Source organism: Mesoplodon densirostris, chromosome 4 (assembly GCF_025265405.1).
Source record: "Mesoplodon densirostris isolate mMesDen1 chromosome 4, mMesDen1 primary haplotype, whole genome shotgun sequence".
NCBI lineage: Eukaryota > Metazoa > Chordata > Mammalia > Artiodactyla > Ziphiidae > Mesoplodon > Mesoplodon densirostris.
Window position 1 is genome coordinate 87,491,272 of NC_082664.1, and position 19,928 is coordinate 87,511,199.

The 19,928-nt window shown below is 39.8% G+C and overlaps 2 protein-coding genes and 1 pseudogene across 5 annotated transcripts in view; 1 reads left to right on the forward strand and 2 right to left on the reverse strand.

Moving 5' to 3' along the window:
- VPS39 (VPS39 subunit of HOPS complex) overlaps positions 1–496 on the reverse strand; it is a 48,993-nt gene extending 48,497 nt beyond the window's left edge. The window contains exon 1 of the mRNA XM_060096670.1: positions 270–496. Within this exon, the coding sequence (XP_059952653.1) occupies positions 270–342 (73 nt within the window). The 5' untranslated portion in view covers positions 343–496. The remainder of the gene's footprint in view (positions 1–269) is intronic.
- A 1,654-nt stretch (positions 497–2,150) lies between these two features.
- The window catches only part of TMEM87A (transmembrane protein 87A), a 43,485-nt gene continuing 25,707 nt past the window's right edge, over positions 2,151–19,928 (reverse strand). For 2 of the 4 annotated variants that reach the window (XM_060096676.1, XM_060096675.1), the window contains exons 13-20: positions 18,082–18,186; positions 17,105–17,163; positions 16,267–16,370; positions 8,823–8,896; positions 8,341–8,402; positions 6,439–6,494; positions 5,860–5,890; positions 2,151–3,373 (exon numbers count right to left, since the gene is read on the reverse strand). In XM_060096676.1, coding sequence (XP_059952659.1) covers positions 3,332–3,373; positions 5,860–5,890; positions 6,439–6,494; positions 8,341–8,402; positions 8,823–8,896; positions 16,267–16,370; positions 17,105–17,163; positions 18,082–18,186 — 533 coding nt within the window. In that variant the 3' untranslated portion in view covers positions 2,151–3,331. The remainder of the gene's footprint in view (positions 3,374–5,859; positions 5,891–6,438; positions 6,495–8,340; positions 8,403–8,822; positions 8,897–16,266; positions 16,371–17,104; positions 17,164–18,081; positions 18,187–19,928) is intronic. The other 2 variants (XM_060096677.1, XM_060096678.1) reach the window with 1 other exon arrangement.
- Positions 9,218–14,257, forward strand: LOC132489184 (COP9 signalosome complex subunit 7a-like; annotated as a pseudogene).

Consider the following 19,928-nt stretch of genomic DNA (forward strand, 5'->3'; position numbering starts at 1 on the left):
ACAGTAATTAAAAGTAAGCGATGAGTGCTCACTAAGCGGGTAAAGACATAGCTGTTAACTTGTTCAATGCAAAAAACAAACCAACCAACCATCAAAAGCAAACAGCTCCACCACCCTCGCTGTCAACAGTGCTCTGCCCTCCCTCATCCTAGGCCCCTCTCGGACGGCGTTCGACCGGAGTCCACACAGCCAGACTCCCGTCCACTTCCCTAGCCTCGTGAAAGGTCCCAGCCGCTCCCGCGCTGACCCCGCCTGGCCCCTCGGCTCACCCCAGGCAGCCAGACAGTCGATCTGCAGAGGCAGCTTTTCTAGAATCGGCACCGGTTCAAAGGCGTCGTGCATGGCGGCGGGCGGAGTCGCCGCCGCCGCCGCCGCCGCAGTCTCACCCGGACTATGCCGGGTCGGGTGTGGGGACGGAATCAGGCCAAGAGCCGGGACCCCCGCTACTGGCTATTGAGCAATAGAGCCATCATCAACACCGGACTTCCTGCAGAGTCAAGCCCGCCCCTTCCGCAACCGAAGCCTCGCCCCTTCCGCTCCGGTTCCTAGTGTACCCTCGAGGAATGCCCTGGTGATTGGGACCGTGTTTCACCCTGGACCGACTTTCTCCATCGTGGAGTGCGAGTGGCCATGGGCTTAACAAGAAGGAAAAAGGATTTTAATCTTAGAACTGTCTTGGGCAGCATAGGGTGGTGAATACCTAATGTGTGAGCGCTTAGCAACGCCTGACAATCTAAGCACTCAATGGTAGTTTTAGTGTTACCATTATAAACCCAACTAGTTCGAGTACCTTACCCTTGTATTTTACGGGTTGGTCTAAGCCTGTGGTTCTCAAAGTGTGGTCCCTAGATCAGCATCACCTGGGAACTTGTTAAAAAGGCAATCTCAGACCTCATTCCAGCCCTATTGACTCAACTGCGGAGTGGGGAGTCCAGTAGTCATTTAATAAGTCCCCAAGGAGAGTCCATGAACTTTAAAGTTTGAAAACCAATGCAAGAATGATCTGTATCTGGCAGTTTAGCCCCAAGAAAACAGCAGACATGTCATAAAATTAAGCATTTGGTTTAAAGCAAAATGTAAAAAAAGGAGTGAGCCTATGATGTAAGGTGTTAAAAAACAAAAACAAAAACCCACCGGCCCTGGTCAGTTTTACAGTCTCTTCATCTGTAAATTAGGAATACTGTCCCATCTTTATCAAATGCTGTTTCTGATAATCAAATGAAATACTTTCAAGTTGTAAGAAACACAAAAATTGCTAAACAAATCTTGTGGCTGGTTTTCACCATAGAAACTGAACAACTTGAAAATTTAGAATTACCAGCTGCGGTGCTAGAAGAAGGCCGAATACCTTGTAGTTCCAGACCCAAGGACCAAGACCAAAATAAACAATGTAAACTCTAAGGTAACAGGTCAGTGTGATACTATAAATTCCTTCTGAACCTCTTCTAGGAACTGATACACTATAACCAAGCAAAGTAACACAAGAAGCCATAAGAGAAAGCAGAAAGAATAATCAACCTATAGAATTTGTGCTATACACTCCTCCTTAAAACAACAGGTTCTTGGGAATTCCCAGGTGGTCTAGTGGTTAGGACTTGGCACTTTCACTGCCATGGCCCAGGTTCAATTCCTGGTTGGGGAACTAAGATCCTGCAAGCCACATGGCATGGACGGGGTGGGTTTTTTGTGGTTTTTTTTTAACCTAGTCTCAAGTTAATATCTAACCAGTCTCAAAAAATATCTGACCAACTATCCTGCTGCATTATGACTACTATTCACTTGCTAAGTTTCAGTGTGGAAGAACAGAAGCACACGAAGTTAACACCAGCCTTTTGCGAATGGGTTAACCTGAAAATAGTCAGTTCTTCATATTGTTTCTTAGAGATACTATCTAGATGATTTTTTTTTGTTAATCACCATACCAAACAGCTATAGAGAAATGTTACATAAATATTTAACACTTTAGTGAAGATTGTAGTAGTTTGGTCACTGGTTTGAACAGAAAATAAGACAACACAGAATAAAAACCATGGAAAGAAAATTCTACAAGAGTGAGTTTGGGAGAAAGAAGGGTCTTTAGAGAAAGTCTGGAAAAAAAGTGAGAAAAAGGTATCAATTTTGTTAAAATTTTTTAATATTAAAAAGTGGCATGAACTTTCTATGTAGAACAAAAAATCTTGGGAAGGCAAAATTGGACAAAATCATTCAAACAAATATAGTGCTTCAAATGAATCCCATCACCTTGTGATGTTTCTTATAAACCATCCCTAAACCAACACCAGATACAAGAACAGTCGATCCTAAAGAATGAGCAGCAGTCCAGGGCCTCCACACTATTTCATGCAGAAAAAACTGTTTAAGCCAGAAGGACCTGTTTCCTTTGTATTAGCTCCTGCTTCTGAAGCATTATAATCCCTTTAACAGGGTGCTCACTCACATGCACTTATGACGGAGTGCCTTTCTGCATCTAGTACAACACCCAGTAAAAGGCATGAAGGCAAGCAAAGCATTGCCTAGGACTCTGCAATGCTGCCCCTGAAGGCTTACAAAACAGTAGTTAAAAGTTCTGGAGTGTGCACCACATTGCCAGCAATGGGATGTGTCACAATAGCAGATGTCAAAAGAGTTAAGCTAATATTTCTCTCTAAAGTACATCTGAAATAGAAAAATCTTTAATATACACCGTTTGTAAACAAAATTGCACTTGATTTTGCTTTTTCAAATGATCTAAATCACACTGTTAACAGTCTCTTTCTTTTTTTTTTTTGGTTGTTCTTTTAATCATTGTTAGAACCATGGCTCCTTAACGCAGAAGGACTCCTTTTTCTCAAAACGACCTCTGCAAGATTTAACCTTAGCTTCCCAGGAAATGCAAAGATAATTAACAATTTCCCCCATCACCTATGTAACTCCCTAAATAAATAAAAATTACAGGCAGTTGCTCCTGGATATTACTTATTATGGTGTTGATGTCACAGTTCTTCAGAAGATGTTAAATTTTTTAGTTTGACAGATTAAACAATTTAAACATTATAGAAGGTTTAGGAACAACATACACAAGTTGCATAAACATCCATGTCAGGGTGTGGGAGGGAAAGGGGCATCAATGCTGAAAATAAAAAACTTGTAGATTTTTCTCATCCTATGACCTTGTTTTCAATAGAATGTTCTCCTTGTTCCAACACCTCTCGCCAGCTCCAATGCACAAAGATCAAGGAACAGATCAGGATGTCATTGCCTCCTTTAATCCCATGGAGCAGTGTAAAGACTAACACAGAAGCTGATCTCTTCCCAGATACTAGCCATCTTCAGCTGCAAATCTTCCCATTCTTTACTCCATTTTGGACCTTTCAAAGTGCGTGATCATTCGTTCCTAGGGGGAAAAAGGTTATGCTAAGTTTATTAATTTTAAATGGTCTACATTCCAAATATCTTTTCCAAAGATGACGACACACACATTTTCTGTAAGTACTTGCTTATGTTCATTAAATACTTAGAGCAATGGTTCCTAACCATCTATAAGGATTTTGAAACACACAGATGTCCAAATCCCAAGATTAACTGAAGCAAAACCTCTAGGCTTCTGGACAACAAACCACAAATCAAAGGGAACTGTATATTTTAGAGTCACTTAAGCTTTAATAAAAATGTGTACCTCCTCTGATTCAGGAATTTAACTTAGTGAAATAGTCAAGGATGTGGGCAAAGATTTAGCCACTAGCATCTCCACTGCAACACTCAGAATTATAACAAAATACTAGAAAGAATTAAGTGTCCAAAAATATAGGACTGTATAAACAAACTACAGTATATCCTTACAATGAAATATACTGATTAAAATTACATATGATGAAAAAGTTCTAGAGATCTGTTGCAAAGCAATGTGCATATAAGTCAACACTTTGCACTTGAGAAAGGTTAGAATGGTAGATTTTACGTGTTTTTCACCATAATTTTTAAAAATCATGTAAAAATATTACATTTGACTATAAAATAGTATTTATAGTATGCCATTTCAATTGAGAAAATTAATGTAATACTACTAAATTTCACAGTAATTACACAGTAATTTTACCCTACAGTATTTTTTCATTTTTCCTTTGCTTCATTTGCTAAGTACCTATAACAAATTTATCCCAAACTCTGACAGAACTGTAAATCCCTTTTCAATATGATCAATTACATCAGATTATCTATCCTTTTCAGGTTTTTTCCCTTAGAAATACTCGTCCCTGAAGCTCTCTGTTCTCCCGCTCCATTCCGGACTAGCTGTTCTCCAAATTTGTTGCCCAGCTGTCACACTCTGGGAATTTCTTACATCATCCTAGGAATTTATTCCTGCCTCTCTGTGTCGGATCCTTCACTTCCTGGATCCTAAGTCTTTCTCTTTTTAGTTCCCTCATTTTATGAATAACATTTTCTACTATTTTCCTGAGAAAGCACACGTCAATTATTTTAGTTTTTGCATGACTGAAAACATCTTTGTTTTACCCTTATACTGATAGTTGAGTACAGAATTCTAGTTTGAAAATAATTTTTCTCAGAATTCAAAGACATTGTTCTATTATCTTCTAGCTTCCAACATTGTTGAAGAGTCTGATGCTGTTTTAATTCCTAGTCCTTTATTTAATTTGTTTCTCTTGTAATTCATTGAAGTTCTTTTTCAGTTCTTGAATCATTTTTTCACACAGGAAAATATAAACAGATGAAGTCAGTGCCACCAAAAGTACCACAATAAACCCATATTCCCATAAACTGCACAACTGGGTTTCACATACTCAGCCTCCTCTGGCTGAAATATGCGTGTCTGGAGAGCTGGAGCCAACGGGATACCCTGAAGGCAAATTGTTAGCAGAAGATGGCTCCCAAGAGAAAGATCTAGGAACTGCAGAATATACCACAAAAAGCAAAGGCTTGCCTAAAAGGTAGAGTTCTCAATTATCTCAATGCATGCAACAGCTAAGGAATCTGACACTGTGTACTGCACCACACAGCAGGTCAGTGAGAAGTGAACAAACCATTTTTTAGCAGTCATTCCAACACAGTAAGTCACAATTGGGCAGAGGCTTTTAAAAGGCTTTCTGAAATCGTGACTCTAGAATAACCTAAACATTCAGAACATGTCTAGAAGTGGTTTCCACGAACTCAGACTGCAATTCTTACATAAAATCTCATGTGAAATCTTCTAGATAAAGTGTATGGAGCCATATTAAAAGACTAATAATCAACATAAACATTAGAGGTACTAATTATCTTTATTATCTGGAGGACAGTGACACAGATAACACTGCATAATAGGTAACTTAAAATAACTTTTTTTTTTTTTGCGGTACGTGGGCCTCTCACTGTTGTGGCCTCTCCTGCTGCGGAGCACAGGCTCCGGATGCGCAGGCCCAGCGGCCATGGCTCACGGGCCCAGCCGCTCCACGGCATGTGGGATCCTCCCGGACCGGGGCATGAACCCGTGTCCCCTGCATCGGCAGGCGGACTCCCAACCACTACGCCACCAGGGAAGCCCCAACTTTTCTTTATTATTTTTCCCTAGACTAGATAAGGGTTAAATTTGAATTTCTTAAAGACAAAGGAATTAGTGGAAGAGTATGGTACTGGCTACCCAGTTTAAACAAAGACATTCTCAAGTCTGACCACACTTTGTAAGAAATAAAAGGGAGACATGTACAGAAAGGAAACATTCTTGAATAATTCAGTTATAATATTAGTATTGCTCTTTTCATCCTTTGTCAACTATACCAAATATAGTTCATCAGTCCATTACCGAGTCATATAAATAAATCTCCTTGAACAGAAGACTTAAGCCACCAGACCCATAGTTTATGTGCATATGATTTGATTACTAACCTCATCTGAATCCAGAAGGGCTGGAAGTGCTCTGCAGAGAGAAAAACAAACTAAACGATGTAAAATAAAGCCATAAATGGTTCAAAAAGGACAGTGGAATAATGACTACAATTTAAAGTTTTTGTAACTACCTAAGATTTGCATCCCATTGAAGGCATTTCAGGAAAAGAAAAAGCAAATACAGAAAAAAAAAAAAAAAGAATCACGGTTACTAGAATGGTATGGACTTTAATAGGAACAATGTTTAATTAAAATTATAGGCATGGAAAGGGACTCAAAAATTCCAAAAGGATTATCCCACTGATTTTAGGAAGACCTATAGCTAAATCTTTCTGAGCAGAAATGTCATCTGAATGAATAATCTGGATTATTTTTGCTTGTATATCATTCCTGGTCTTTATTTTCTAACATCTTTTTAATATTTTTAATACTTCAAATTATTTCAGTAATTTAACCTTTTACTTCTAGAGTTAACTACAAGCATTCTCATTACTATGCTCTTCAGCTCATTCATTTAAAATAATAAAAGTAATACTAACTGTGAAAAAGGATTCTTGTGGTAAGGATTCAAAAACTTACACATCTGTCACAGATGAAGGAACATTCTCTTCTACCCATTTTAAATCATCTTCCTGCTGAGAACATATAAATGCCAGATGTTACCAAAATGCACTAAAATATACATCTCAAGTAACGATCTAAAGAAGTCTCAATTTAGTCTTTTGTCACTCTGAACTAGTATATTCACATAACAGGACAAATAACAGAAAAGTCAAATAATTTAATTTAAAAAACTAAACTATATGAATGAAATATAAAATGATATCCTACATCCCTAAACGCTTTCTTCTCAGTAATCTAATACCTAGAGTTTTTGCTTCATGTAAGCTTTGCTCCTTAAAACTGAGATAAACTCTAAAGCCCTTTTAAATGCAGAGTGAATGCACAGTTCTTAAGGAAAAAAAAGCTGACTGAAAAACTCTTGATTTTTTTAAAAAATTGAAGTATACAGTTGATTTACAATGCTGTGTTAATTTCCACCGTGCAGCAAAGTGATTCAGTTATACACATATTCTTTTCCATTATGGTTTATCACAGGATTTAAAAAAAAGTTTTTATTGGAGTATAGTTGATTTACAATCTTGTGTTAGTTTCAGGTGTACAGCAAAGTGAATCAGTTATACATATACATATATTCACTCTTTTTTAGATTCTTTTCCCATATAGGTCATTACAGAGTATTGAGTAGCATTCCCTGTGCTATAGAGTAGGTCCTTGCTGTTTACCCATCCTATATATAATAGTTCGCATCTGCTAATCCCAAACTCCCAATCCTTCCCTCTCCCACCCCTGGCCTTGACAACCACAAGTCTTTTCTCTATGTCTATGAGTCTTTTTCTGTTTTGTAGATAGGTTCATTTGTATCATATTTTAGATTCCACATATAAGTGATATCATATGCTATTTGTCTTTCTCTTTCTGACTTACTTCACTTAGTATGATAGAGATTAAGTCCATCCATGTTGCTGCAAATGGCATTATTTCATTCTTTTCTATGGCTGAGTAGTATTCCGTGGTATATATGTACCACATCCTCTTTATTCATTCATCTGTTGATGGACATTTAGGCTGTTTCCATGTCTTGGCTATTGTGAGAAGTGCTGCTATGGACATAGGGGTGCATGTATCTTTTTGAATTACAGTTTTGTCCAGATATATGCCCAGGAGTAGGGGATTGCTGGATCACATGACAACTCTATTTTTAGTTTTTTTTTTTTTTTTTTTTTTTTTTTCCCTGTACGCGGGCCTCTCACTGTTGTGGCCACTCCCGTTGTGGAGCACAGGCTCCGGACGCACAGGCTCAGAGGCCATGGTCCACGGGCCCAGCCGCTCCGCGGCATGTGGGATCTTCCCGGATCAGGGCACGAACCCGTGTCCCCTGCATCGGCAGGCGGACTCTCAACCACTGCGCCACCAGGGAAGCCCTATTTTTAGTTTTTTGAGGAACCGCCATACTGTTTTCCATAGTGGCTGCACCAGCTTACATTCCTACCAATAGTGTAGCAGGGTTCCCTTTTCTCCACACCCACTCCAGCATTTGTTATTTGTAGACTTTTTTTTTTTTTTTGTAGACTTTTTAATGATGGCCATTCTGACCGGTGTGAGGTGATACCTCATTGTAGTTTTGAAAAAATCTTCATCTTTACTACAAAAAAGATCACCTTAGATTATTAGTGGGGCTATGATTTCATTGATGAAAACCATTAAACAGAACCATCAGAATGGTCTGGAACCTTTTCAGGACATAGCAGCAAACCATCTAGTTAAAAGATTACTAGGTCCTAGACAGAATCTCTTGCTATCTCTGTATTTAAAAATGTTAATTACAGCATAGGTAAAAAATCATTAAGGCCTGTACATAACTGTTGAGCTCCAACAAGGGCTAGAGGACAGGGAGAAAAAAAAAAAAGTCATACTTACTGCTTTGTTTAATTTACTATTTCCATTTGGCTCTTGTTTGGTACTTCTCATTTTCATTCCTTCTGTAGGAGAAAAAAAAAATAGACTGGTTAACTAGGTCAGTAGACCAGCATTGGTGGCAAAAATGGATTCAGAGCTTTATTTTAAGCTTATTGACACTAAATTATACTACAGATAAGTTTCTCCATCTTTACATATATGCTGAAAAGTTCAAAGTCAAGTTTTCAGCTCATCTCTAGCAAGTAAACTGGACATTTAATGTGCCATTATTTACTGAACATGGTTTCATCTAAAGATTCATACCCTTACTTTCGCTTCCCCCTAACTTCACCGCATATCAAACTGAAGAACATGTTGTAAAAGAATAAATACACACATCAAAGTCTCTTGATTTTGATACTCAAAATGTTATACTTCTTTTACTCTATTTCTAAAAACCAGAAAAGAATATTTAAAGCACAAAAGGTGAGTTTTATCACTACCAAAGCTTTCTTTCAGCATAGGTTCCTTTTGTTCATCCTCCTCCTCTTCCTCAGACAATGGTGAAAAGGCAAACCTGACAGAACAAAGGTAACAGAAGGAAAAAATTAGAAAACTAAAAAAACTACTCCACTATCTGGACTTTACAGGACTAATTATTGAAACCTCGATTACAGTTATTCATTACATCAGTTTAGTGAATAATAAAGTAACTCCTCCCCTTCAGAAAGCTCTCAATTGGCGCTATTAACAAGAGAGAAGCAGGACAGTATCATATTTATGAGTGCAGGCTCAGCCACAGACTACTTGTGACCTTGCACAAGTTACATATTCTCTCTGTGCCCCAGGTTCCTCATCTGTAGATGGGAATAATAACAGAACATTACTCATAGAGGTAATGAAAAAAGCAGGTAAGTCATTTCAAATAGAGTGCTTAGAACAATACCTCACAGTAAGCACTCAATAAACGTTCACTTATAAGCATATGTATCACCCAGGGGTAAGTAAATTCTCTTGTAATTCAAATTTTCAGACTTCAAATTGGTAGTTATGATTTGGAAAGCCTGATCTTGATGTGTTCCAAGTAATTTAAAATCTCAATTTCTAAGCGGGGAGCTGAGAAGATGAAGGCCTGATCTGGAATATCTGTTATCTTTCCTTTGCAACTTACAAGAGATTCAGCAAAGCAGCTACCAGATAGGTAATTCCTAGAATGCTTTAGCTTTGAACTCATTCTGCACTTTTCATTTTACTGTTGCCTATTATTTTCACTCTACTTTGTTTTAAAATCACCCTTACGTGATAAAACTCCTTATAAGCTAGGAATAATAGGGAACACCTGTAACCTGATAAATGGTAACTAACAAAAATTCACAGTAAATATCAAAGACAATGTGATCCTTGAGATGCATTTATTTTAAAGTCAGCATAAGATGAAGAGGCCCACTCTCATTTCCTCTATTCAATATTATACAGGAAGGCCTAGCAAACACAAGAATCAGAAATGAGACAGGAAGACTATTAATTTGAGATAATAACCAATCTAATGAGAAAATCTAGAAATTATTACAACAAGGTAACAGGAGAGTTGATGGCTGTGATATACAAAAATCAATAGCAGGGCCTCCCTGGTGGCGCAGTGGTTGAGAGTCCGCCTGCCGATGCAGGGGATACGGGTTCGTGCCCCGGTCTGGGAGGATCCCATATGCCGCGGAGCGGCTGGGCCCGTGAGCCATGGCCGCTGGGCCTGCGCGTCCGGAGCCTGTGCTCCGCAACGGGAGAGGCCACAGCAGTGAGAGGCCCGCATACCGCAAAAAAAAAAAAAAAAAAAAAAAAAAAAAAAAAAATCAATAGCAGTCCTACATAATTGGAAAAGCCTAAATTATTATTTTAAAAGAGGTTGCATCCAGGGGCTTCCCTGGTGGTGCAGTGGTTGAGAGGCCACCTGCCGATGCAGGAGACACGGGTTCGTGCCCCGGTCCGGGAAGATCCCACATGCCACGGAGCAGCTAGGCCCGTGAGCCATGGCCACTGAGCCTGCGCGTCTGGAGCCTGTGCTCCACAGCAGGAGAGGCCACAACAGTGAGAGGCCCGTGTACCACAAAAAAATAAATAAATAAATAAATAAATAAATAACAGGTTGCATCCATAAGATCCACAAAGGTTTTTAAAAAACACATTTAAAGTTACAAAACATAACTGAGGCATTGAAAGGACTGAAAAATGGAGAGATAACACACTCAAGAATGGGATTATCAAAAAGATATAAAATTTCCCTACTTAATCCATTAAGTTTAATTAGATTCCAATCAAAATCTCATAAGGTTTTCCTATAATTAAACAAATAAGCTAATTTTCTTTTTTTTTTTAAAGCAAAGACCCAATAACAAAGTATATTTTTTAAAAAGAAGATTAAGGGGGAGGGCTGTTTAGGCCCTGGAGATACAAGATTTATCAGGAAGCTAAAATAATTAAGATTAAGACAATGTGCTACTGAGCAGGATCAGACCAAAAGGGACAAGAGAACCTATAATCAAACATACTCTTTATGAATGAAAGCTCATCTGTGCAATTTTTAAAAAAATTATAGAAGAACTTTATGACTTCGCCTCAAGGTAGGAAATAATTTTCTTAGAACACAAAATGTATAATTTGTGAAGGAAAAAAATGACAAATTTGACTCCACATTTTTGAGTTTTTCTATAACCAAAAACGTCACTAAAAAAAAGTTCAAAGATAATCAAACTAGGAGAAAATATCTGGAATACTTGAACTTCGGAAATATCTGGAATATTGGCATCTAAAATATATTAGGAATTCCTACAAATCAATACAAAAATGATCAAAAAGGCAATAAAAAAATAAGCCAAAGATATAAAAAGCTGATTGACGTAACTGGCAGTAAACATATAAAAGACATAAAAAGTTAACTCAGTCTTAAATGCAAATAAAAGTAACACTGAATATTAACGCTCATCCACCAGATCTGCAAAAATTAAATAAAATAATGGGAGTGTAGAAGGAGGGAAGAGGAAAGAGCTCCTCATATCACTGTTGGTAGATATGCAATTTGCTTCAGATTTTTTTTTGGAATACAATCTGGTCATACTTTAAAAATTACAAATACACATACCCTTTAACCCAGCAATCTCAAGGCCACTCACTAATATGTACTGAGCATCTGCTATGTGCCACTGTGCAGTGAAAATTTAACCTTGTGTACACAAAGAGAGGACTGGTTTTGCCCTTGACTACTGGGAGGTGATCTCTATATCCCTGGCATGTCCTACCTGATGGGAGTGTCTCTGGTCACCCAGTTTGGCTCTGGCCACAGGACAGTCTAACAGTGTGACTTGTGACAAGGTCTCTGGGGCACACAATATCACTTCCGGCCTCCAGAGGAACTAGCAACTAAAGATAAGCCTGACCTCCAGGCCCTCCTTGGAAACTGAAGTTCAGCCACACAGATAGTACGTGATCGAGCCTCAGTAAAATCTCTGGACATCAAAGGCTCAGGTGAGTTTCCCTTGGTTGGCAATACTCAGTGTGTACTGTCACACGCTGCAACCAGGAGGAGGGAACACCACCTGTGACTCCATGGGAGCAGACAACTGGCAATGCTGCATTTGGACACCTCCCGGACTCTGTACCGTAAGTCTCTCCCCTTGGCTGATTTTAATTTTTATTCTTTTTCTGTAATAAACTATAGCCATCAACATAACAGCTTTCAGTGAGTTCTGAGTCCTTTTAGTGAATAATCAAACCTGAGATGGTTTTGCAAACCCTTGAACTCGCAACTGTGTATCAGAAGTGAGGACAGTCTTATAGGGACCATTCCCTCAGATTTTGCAGCTTGGCTAACTCCATGTAGCCAGGAATAGTTCTTGGCCTTCAGGGAACTTACATCTGGTTTGAGGGGTGGGGGATAGGAAGAGAAGATAGATAGTAAGTAATAAATAAAGTATATAGACTTTAGAAGATAATAAGTGCAATGAGAGAAAAAAATGAGGCATAGGGGTATTCGAGTGTATAAAAATAAACGTATGTAACCGAGCAAGACCCTATAGGACCTTCCTGGGATAACCCCTCCTCCCTGGCCCCAAACCCTCTGCCTGTCTTTTGTCTGTAGAAAAACTTTAGCTTCCTAGGCCTTCCCCGAGTTCCAAAGAATAAATTTAATCAGAGAAATGAGAAAATGCAGAAGCAAAGGAAAACAGTCAAACAAAACAAAATAATAATAGTTTAGCCATTAAACAAAGTCAAGGACCTTTAGCTCCTTCTTAAGGGCTATGGATAGTATCCTGAGCCATACCCTTTGTGCTGTTTTGCCGATACTGAAACCCACACCAGGTGGAAGGAGTTAACTGTGTGCTGCCAAAAGCCTGTAGATCCTAGACTGGTTGGAACCAGAAGGCTAACAGGATTACCTCACCTCTAACCAATCAGAAGAATGTCAACAAGCTGATCATGCAGCCAACAACCCTGCTCCCTTACTCTGTCTTTAAAATCCTTTCCCTGAAGGAAAGGGAAGTCCCTAAACCTTTGCTCTAAGTACAACTGTATGCTGAGTCTCATGAGTCCTTTTAAACATATGTGGTCTTGGGCTTCCTTGGTGGGGCAGTGGTTAAGAATCTGCCTGCCAATGCAGGGGACACGGATTCAAGCCCTGGTCCGGGAAGATCCCACATGCTGCGGAGCAACTAAGCCCGTGAGCCACAACTACTGAAGCCCACGCGCCTAGAGCCCGTGCTATGCAACAAGAGAAGCCCCCACAATGAGAAGTCAGAACACCTCAATGAAGAGTAGTCCCCACTCGCTGCAACTAAAGAAAGCCAGCGCACAGCAACAAAGACCCAACACAGCCAAAAATAAATAAATAAAAGATACATTTAAAAAAAAAAAAAAAAGTGATCTTGGGGACCCTAAAACAACCAAACTGGAAATAGTCCAAATGCCCATCAACAGGGAAACAAGTTAATTAACTATACTACATCTGCACTATGTAATATAATGCCATCCATGAAAATAGATGAGTTTAATTTAAACCAGTTGTCTTGGAAGGCATTTCCACAATGCACTGTTGAGTAAGTAAAAGAAGATTCCGTATATGAACAAGGAATAAAATGTGGCAGGATACATCACATTAGGCTGTTCACACTGGAGTTACAGGGAGTGGGCACAATGCTTTTTTAAAAAGGAGAAAGGAAGAGGAGAGGTAAAGCAAAAAAAGTTTTCTTAAGACTAAAGAAAGGGAAAAATTTTATGTATAGATATAGCTAGCAAGTGAACAGAAGATCAATAGATCAGTGTAGAGGGAGGTGGCAGGAAAGGCTGGAACAGCTGCTGGAAGTGACAGAGCAGTGGCCCCACGCAGTGTGCTGGAAGAGGTGGTGGAGAGGGACTTTGCTTCCACATTCCACATTTCAGCTGCTCACAGTGTTTGCTTACAGGACACATGCTGACCACTTAGCTGAAGCCCAGAATCTTCCTCCACTCACAGAGGCTCAGAAGGGTAAGTTTTGACATCTATCAATCATCACCCTGGCTGCCAAAGTCAAGTGTATCCTATATGCAGTACCACTGGAGGCCCTTGTCCTGCAGGACATGTGGCATCTGGAAGACCCTGTCATTGAGGCCGTGTAGGCTGACATGATTCGCCTCCCTCGATCAGCCCAACCAGAGGCTGGAGGTTGACATCCAGCACCAGGACCTCAGTGCCACTGCCTGAACCCTGCAGGAGTGGTGTGTGGGCGGCAAAGTGGTGCTGTCAGGCATTGAGGAGCAGGTGAGCCATGCAGCCACATCTCAGGACCCTGAGCAACCCGTGACTGAGCTGAGGGAACCAACTCCTGGCACCAACCAGTGCCAGCCCAGCGAGAAAGCCTCAAAGGGCAAGGGGCTCTGACGGAGCGCCAAGATTTGGTCCAGGTCCAACTGAAGGGACTGTCATTTCTTCCCTGTGACTGTGGGGCCCCAGCTATCTGCCTGCCTCTTAGGAGTCCTCAGAGAGCTTTCCTGTACCCCTGACCAGTTGATAATCCTAGGTTCATGACCCTTCACCTCCCTTCTTCTCTCTGTTATGGCCTCTCCCGTTGCGGAGCACAGGCTCTGGACACGCAGGCTTAGCGGCCATGGCTCACGGGCCCAGCTGCTCCGCGGCATGTGGGATCTTCCCGGACTGGGGCACGAACCCGTGTCCCCTGCATTGGCAGGCAGACTCTCAACCACTGCGCCACCAGGGAAGCCCCCAAGTCATGTTTTTGTTGGTACTTTTTGTTTTATGTGACTTTCTTTCTTTTTTCTTTTCCCCCCTTTCTAACAAATTTGTTTATTTATTTATTTTTGGCTGTGTTGGGTCTTCATTGCGGTGTGAGGGCTTCTCATTGCGGTGGCATCTCTTATTGCAGAGCACGGGCTCTAGGTACGCAGGCTTCAGCAATTGTGGTGTGCGGGCTCAGCAGTTGTGGCTCACGGGCTCTAGAGCGCAGGCTCAGTAGTTGTGGTGCACGGGTTTAGTTGCTCCGCGACATGTGGGATCTTCCCAGACCAGGAGTTGAACCTGTGTCCCCTGCATTGGCAGGCGGGTTCTTAACCACTGCGCCACCATGGAAGTCCTGTATGTAACTTTCTTATGTGTCCCATTGTTCCCTCCTCCTCCCTGCCATGCTCTCTCCCCTATTTCTTTAGGAGCCAGCATCTGTCCCTGTTTATTATATGTCATTGAGTAGGCGGGGCTGCTATGTCCTCAGCATAACCCACACGTGTTCCTTCTCCCACCACCCCAGCCCTGCATACCTAACCCCCAGCTCCTACTCCCTGCCCCCAGGCTATTTGGGGAGCATCTGAAGAGCCACAGGGCTCCCACCTTTATTCCCATCCTGAGAGTTCTGGGAGCCAGCCTACCTTTCTAGGAGTCATTGATGTAAGTCTAGGACACTTTCAACCCAGTATCCTGTCACACTGCTGTTGTTTCCTTTCCTCTTTCCTGCCCCTGGGTCCTGGAATGCTACTGCTTTGATGACTCCATAGCCTAAGGGCAGCTGTTTCTTGAGCTGTTGTGAGATGGTTCATTCTTGGCCCTGGCTACCTTAGAAAGCCTGATGGCAATCCTGGAAGGATTTATACTTCCTTTTGTGAGTTTGGAGGGGGAAGGGCAGGGGATATATTGTAATAAAAAGAGTATATATACATATATCTATATATAACATGACACAGAAATAAATCTGCAAGAGGTCTATCTACAAAAAAAAAAAGATTCATGTAAAGGAGGGTCACAAGACCCTTAGTTATACCATCTCATCCTTTTCCTTCTTCGGTGGTATAGCTGCATAATATAAGCTCTTAACTGTCTAAAAGCACACGAAGTGGGGGAAAAAAAGAAGGGAAACAAAGGCATGGCTAATAACAAAATAAAGATAGCGAATTCGTAAATAACTGAGACTTGCCTATAGTTAGACAAAGCAAATTCACATGTTGATTTTTATTCCATAGTCAGTCACTTAAGTTTTCATTTTACCCTCTCTGTTGTTACAAAATAAGCTGAGCTACCGACTATAGAAATTGTTCTTTCCTTCTGGACACTAGATAGGTGAGACTCTCATTACAACTGTCACAATCTATCTACCTCCCTTATTTACCCATACAAATACTTATATTAACAGAAGATGTCAGAACTGAAAGGGACCTCATATCAATAGGTATCAATTCCCCCTCTTTTATGAAGAGGAAACTAAGGTTCAGAGAGGTGAAAAGAGGCAGCAGCATGCCAAAAAACACAACTCAAATTAATAGGAGAGCTGAGACATGAACCCAATTTCCTGAGTCCAGACCCAATGAGTACTGTTTCCATTACATGATACGGCCCTGACAGTGTCACCCACTGAACCACCCCAATCGATAACGTGGCCATTCAACGGTTAGCAGCGTAAATAAGAAGAATCCCCAAACCTCTGGTTGTTTGCAGATGGTCGCCAGAGAACCATGATGACAAAGAGGATCATGGAGAACAGCAACCGCCAGATGGCATCGTCCACCCACAGCTCCCGCCAATCCTACCAAAAGGGGAAAAAATACATTTATATACATTATCTTAACCCTTTGTTTGCAAAGCCCTTTGCATAGAACAAGAACTACCTGTTTATTCATTCATCTTATATTTACTAAGGGCCTGCTATATATGCTAACAAGCACTGTGCCAAGCACAAAGCGAATGAACCTAATTTCTTCCCTTGTAGTGATTACCATTGTTAAAGAAAAGGCACTAACCAAACAGAGTGCTTGTCAATGCTTCATCATAGCTCTGAGAATCTTTAGGGAAGGGTTTTTATATAAGGTAAGAGAAAGTAACATCAGGTTGTTATTTTTTATAATTTTCGTTTTCATTTACTTCGTTTGACCAAAACAGAGCCTTAGCTGCCTCCAAAGAAATGCTACTGGCCATAGTCTTTGCACTCAGATCTTAAGGACATGGTTTTTACTCAGATTAGCATTATTCACACATACTTAATGTTTAATACTCTGGATGTCTTATTTGAGAATTTTTAGTTAAAGCAAAACTGGGTTATGGCAGACTGTGGTTATCACTTATAAAATTCTCTTGAACTACTAGTATATATAGTATATGATACATACAGAATACTCAGGAGGAGAGAAGCATTCCAACCCTCAGAGTGGAGACCTAACCCTAATTTTTTATAAGGTACAAACCTTACCACTGTCATCAACATCATTGTCTGTGTATAACAAACAGTACACTATTCCTAAATGCATGTGTTTGTTAACTCACCGACTGACAAGTCACTATCCTGAATTTCATGGTTGTCCAGATGATAAACACAATAGATGCTAAGAGGAAATATAAAACCTGGTCAGTATGAATGTTGGTTTACATCCCCAATTACATTCTCCAATTCTGGTTAAGTGGAATCCCCCACATCCCTAACCCCCAAACATCACCGTCACTTTCTGTTATTTTAACATATTTATTCAGTACAAATTTAATTAACTACTCTATACAAGGCCCATGTACTCTTGTCAAACCTTTCTGTACTTAAAGAATAGTTTTGTTTACTATCTGGCTACTTCAGTAACCCTGAGAATTGGAAATGAAGTTATTGGAAACGTGGCTTTTCCCAGCAGTATCAATAATACAATTTTTCCCCTTCCTTTATCCTTAGTATAGTAATGCTATTTTTCTTTAGCTGGTCAGATGGGGAAAAAAAAGGCTGATAAAATGACTGCACGACAAACACAACTGTTGGTTCCAATCACAGGCCAGACTTCACTTTTCCTGCTACAAGGGCCAAAAGGCAGAAAATAAGCCTACTTTGGCTATGGTCTACCTAATGTCTATATTTTATGCATGCTTAGTAACATACGTAAAAGGAGTATAATGGCAATGTACCCTAACCTAAAATTCTATAGCTATTTAATAAAACCAAATAAGCAAGTATTAATGTCTTCTAAAAGGAATCTGAATGCTCTATGGCACTCAAGCTAACTTGCCTCAAGAAAAAGAATGGAGACAGGATATACTAACAGCTGAATTAATTTTCATCTATTATACTTAAGCTAAATGGTTCTCAATCTTTTCTGAACCACAGACCCCTTGGAGCATGACAAAAGCTAAAGACCCCTTCCCCAAGTAAAATGCACAAAACTTTTCTATGTAATTTTACAGAGCCCACCTATAACCTCTCAGGTTAAGAATCTCTGTTCTAAAAGGATCACATTTAAACATCAGGAAGAAAGTCCCCAACTTACCTGCCACTGCCAAGATAAGTGTGTTGGTGAAATGTCGGTACAAAGAGAGTTTTACAATGTTCCTCCGAAGTTTTAATAGCTTCATTGTTTGAGTCAGGCTAATAAATATGTGTTTGAAGGTCAAGGAAATCAACATTCAGAAAAACCATAAGCTATTAAATTAATCCTCAAGTTTCTGAGGATCTGGGGTCATAATGATAGAGCTATGGATCCCAGAGGCCTTACAGCTCTCTTATTCTCAATCTCACAAACACCCCAAGCTTCACCATGATTAATAAGAAAGTCTTCATTTTCAATGAGATACTGAGGAGAAGACAGAACCAGGATAAAATGAGAATGGGGAAAAATAAGAAGAAAAAAGAAAAGAGGAAAATATTAAAAAGACAGGAAGCAGCTTTCTAGAGAAACAAAAAGAAAAAGAAAGACAAATAGAAGAAAATGAAATGAAAATGAGTAACAACAGGTAAGGGAAGAGAAGTTAGCATTATCTTCTCTCTTCCTTTAAGGTAAAGTAGCTCTGTTCTCACTGTCCCAGCTAATCCAGTCTAGGGTCATAAATACACTTATGCCTACAACCTTCCAGAGTTCTATACTTAGACCCCTTGTGCCATATTAAGAGAACTGCCATCAGCTGCCAGATCAATCCTGAATTAAAAGGACAGTACAATTACAACTGGTTGAGTATTCCAGGCAGTTAGGCTCTAAAAGTAATGACTCCATTTTCAGAACATTATTCCCAAGCAGAAGTTGCCACAGAAGACAGGAAGGGAACTGATGGCTACTGAAGAGGATATCTGCTCTCATGTCCGACTTTCAGAATGAGCAGATACAAAAAATGAATGAGGTGGAGCTTGGTCTGTGCTTTGACAAAGACTTATTAACAAGCTGCTACCTAAACACTGGGTTATCTCATTGTTTGGTCCAGTCCCACTTTCCTCTCTCCACTCCTCCCAATATTTATAGAGGTTCACAAAGCACACTTGAAAGATATTGATCTAGAAAAGCTTGACCATTTGAACCAAGAACACTTCAATTTCAAAGATTTTTGATATATGATAATCTACTCAAATTCATAAATTATTTTGTTCACATTCAGCCGTTTATAACCATCACAGTTTATCAAGACAATATTGCACATAGAAGCAAATACACAAAAACCAACACAAATTAAAAAAAAAAAAAAAAGGATAAAAGTCCCAAAAGTCAAATCCTTCATCCAATAGGCCAAGTCCCTAATAAACAGTATTTAATTTTAAGAAGCAAGATAAAAAGATTACTTAAATAGAAATCTGTCTGTTACATGCTGGTTGACTTCACCTGTAAATGAATCAATATTTACTTCAAAGAGTGGAAGCCTTCGGACAATCCCAAATCAGCTTTTGAACAGGGGTATAAAACACTTACCCTGTAAGGATTTAAATCTGCTAAACCTACATAGAAGTTTAAGAGAGTCAAACAACCTTATGGAGTCCCCAAACCACATTTTAAGAATCAAAATCTTTTCATAATTTTCAAAGCATTTAATAATTCCTAGAGGCTGAAAGAAATGTCAGGAGCAGAGCGGCCAGTGATTCTAACACTAAGTGGGGTGCACAAATAAGTCCAAAATCAAAGTGAAGTGTTCATTAAAAAAAAAGGAAAGCCACAAGCTTTTATCTTGTGCTCAGATCACAGTCACCAATTTCTGATGCAATCTTAAAAATTAAGAACAAAAACGCTGCTTACCTGAGGCCTCAGGCTGTTAGACTAAAAACACCCTAATCCCAGACTAAGGAGTAATCAACAAAACTGTTAAAAAAAAAAAACCTTTGCAGAAAGATCAATGGAAACCCATCTCCAAAAGGAGA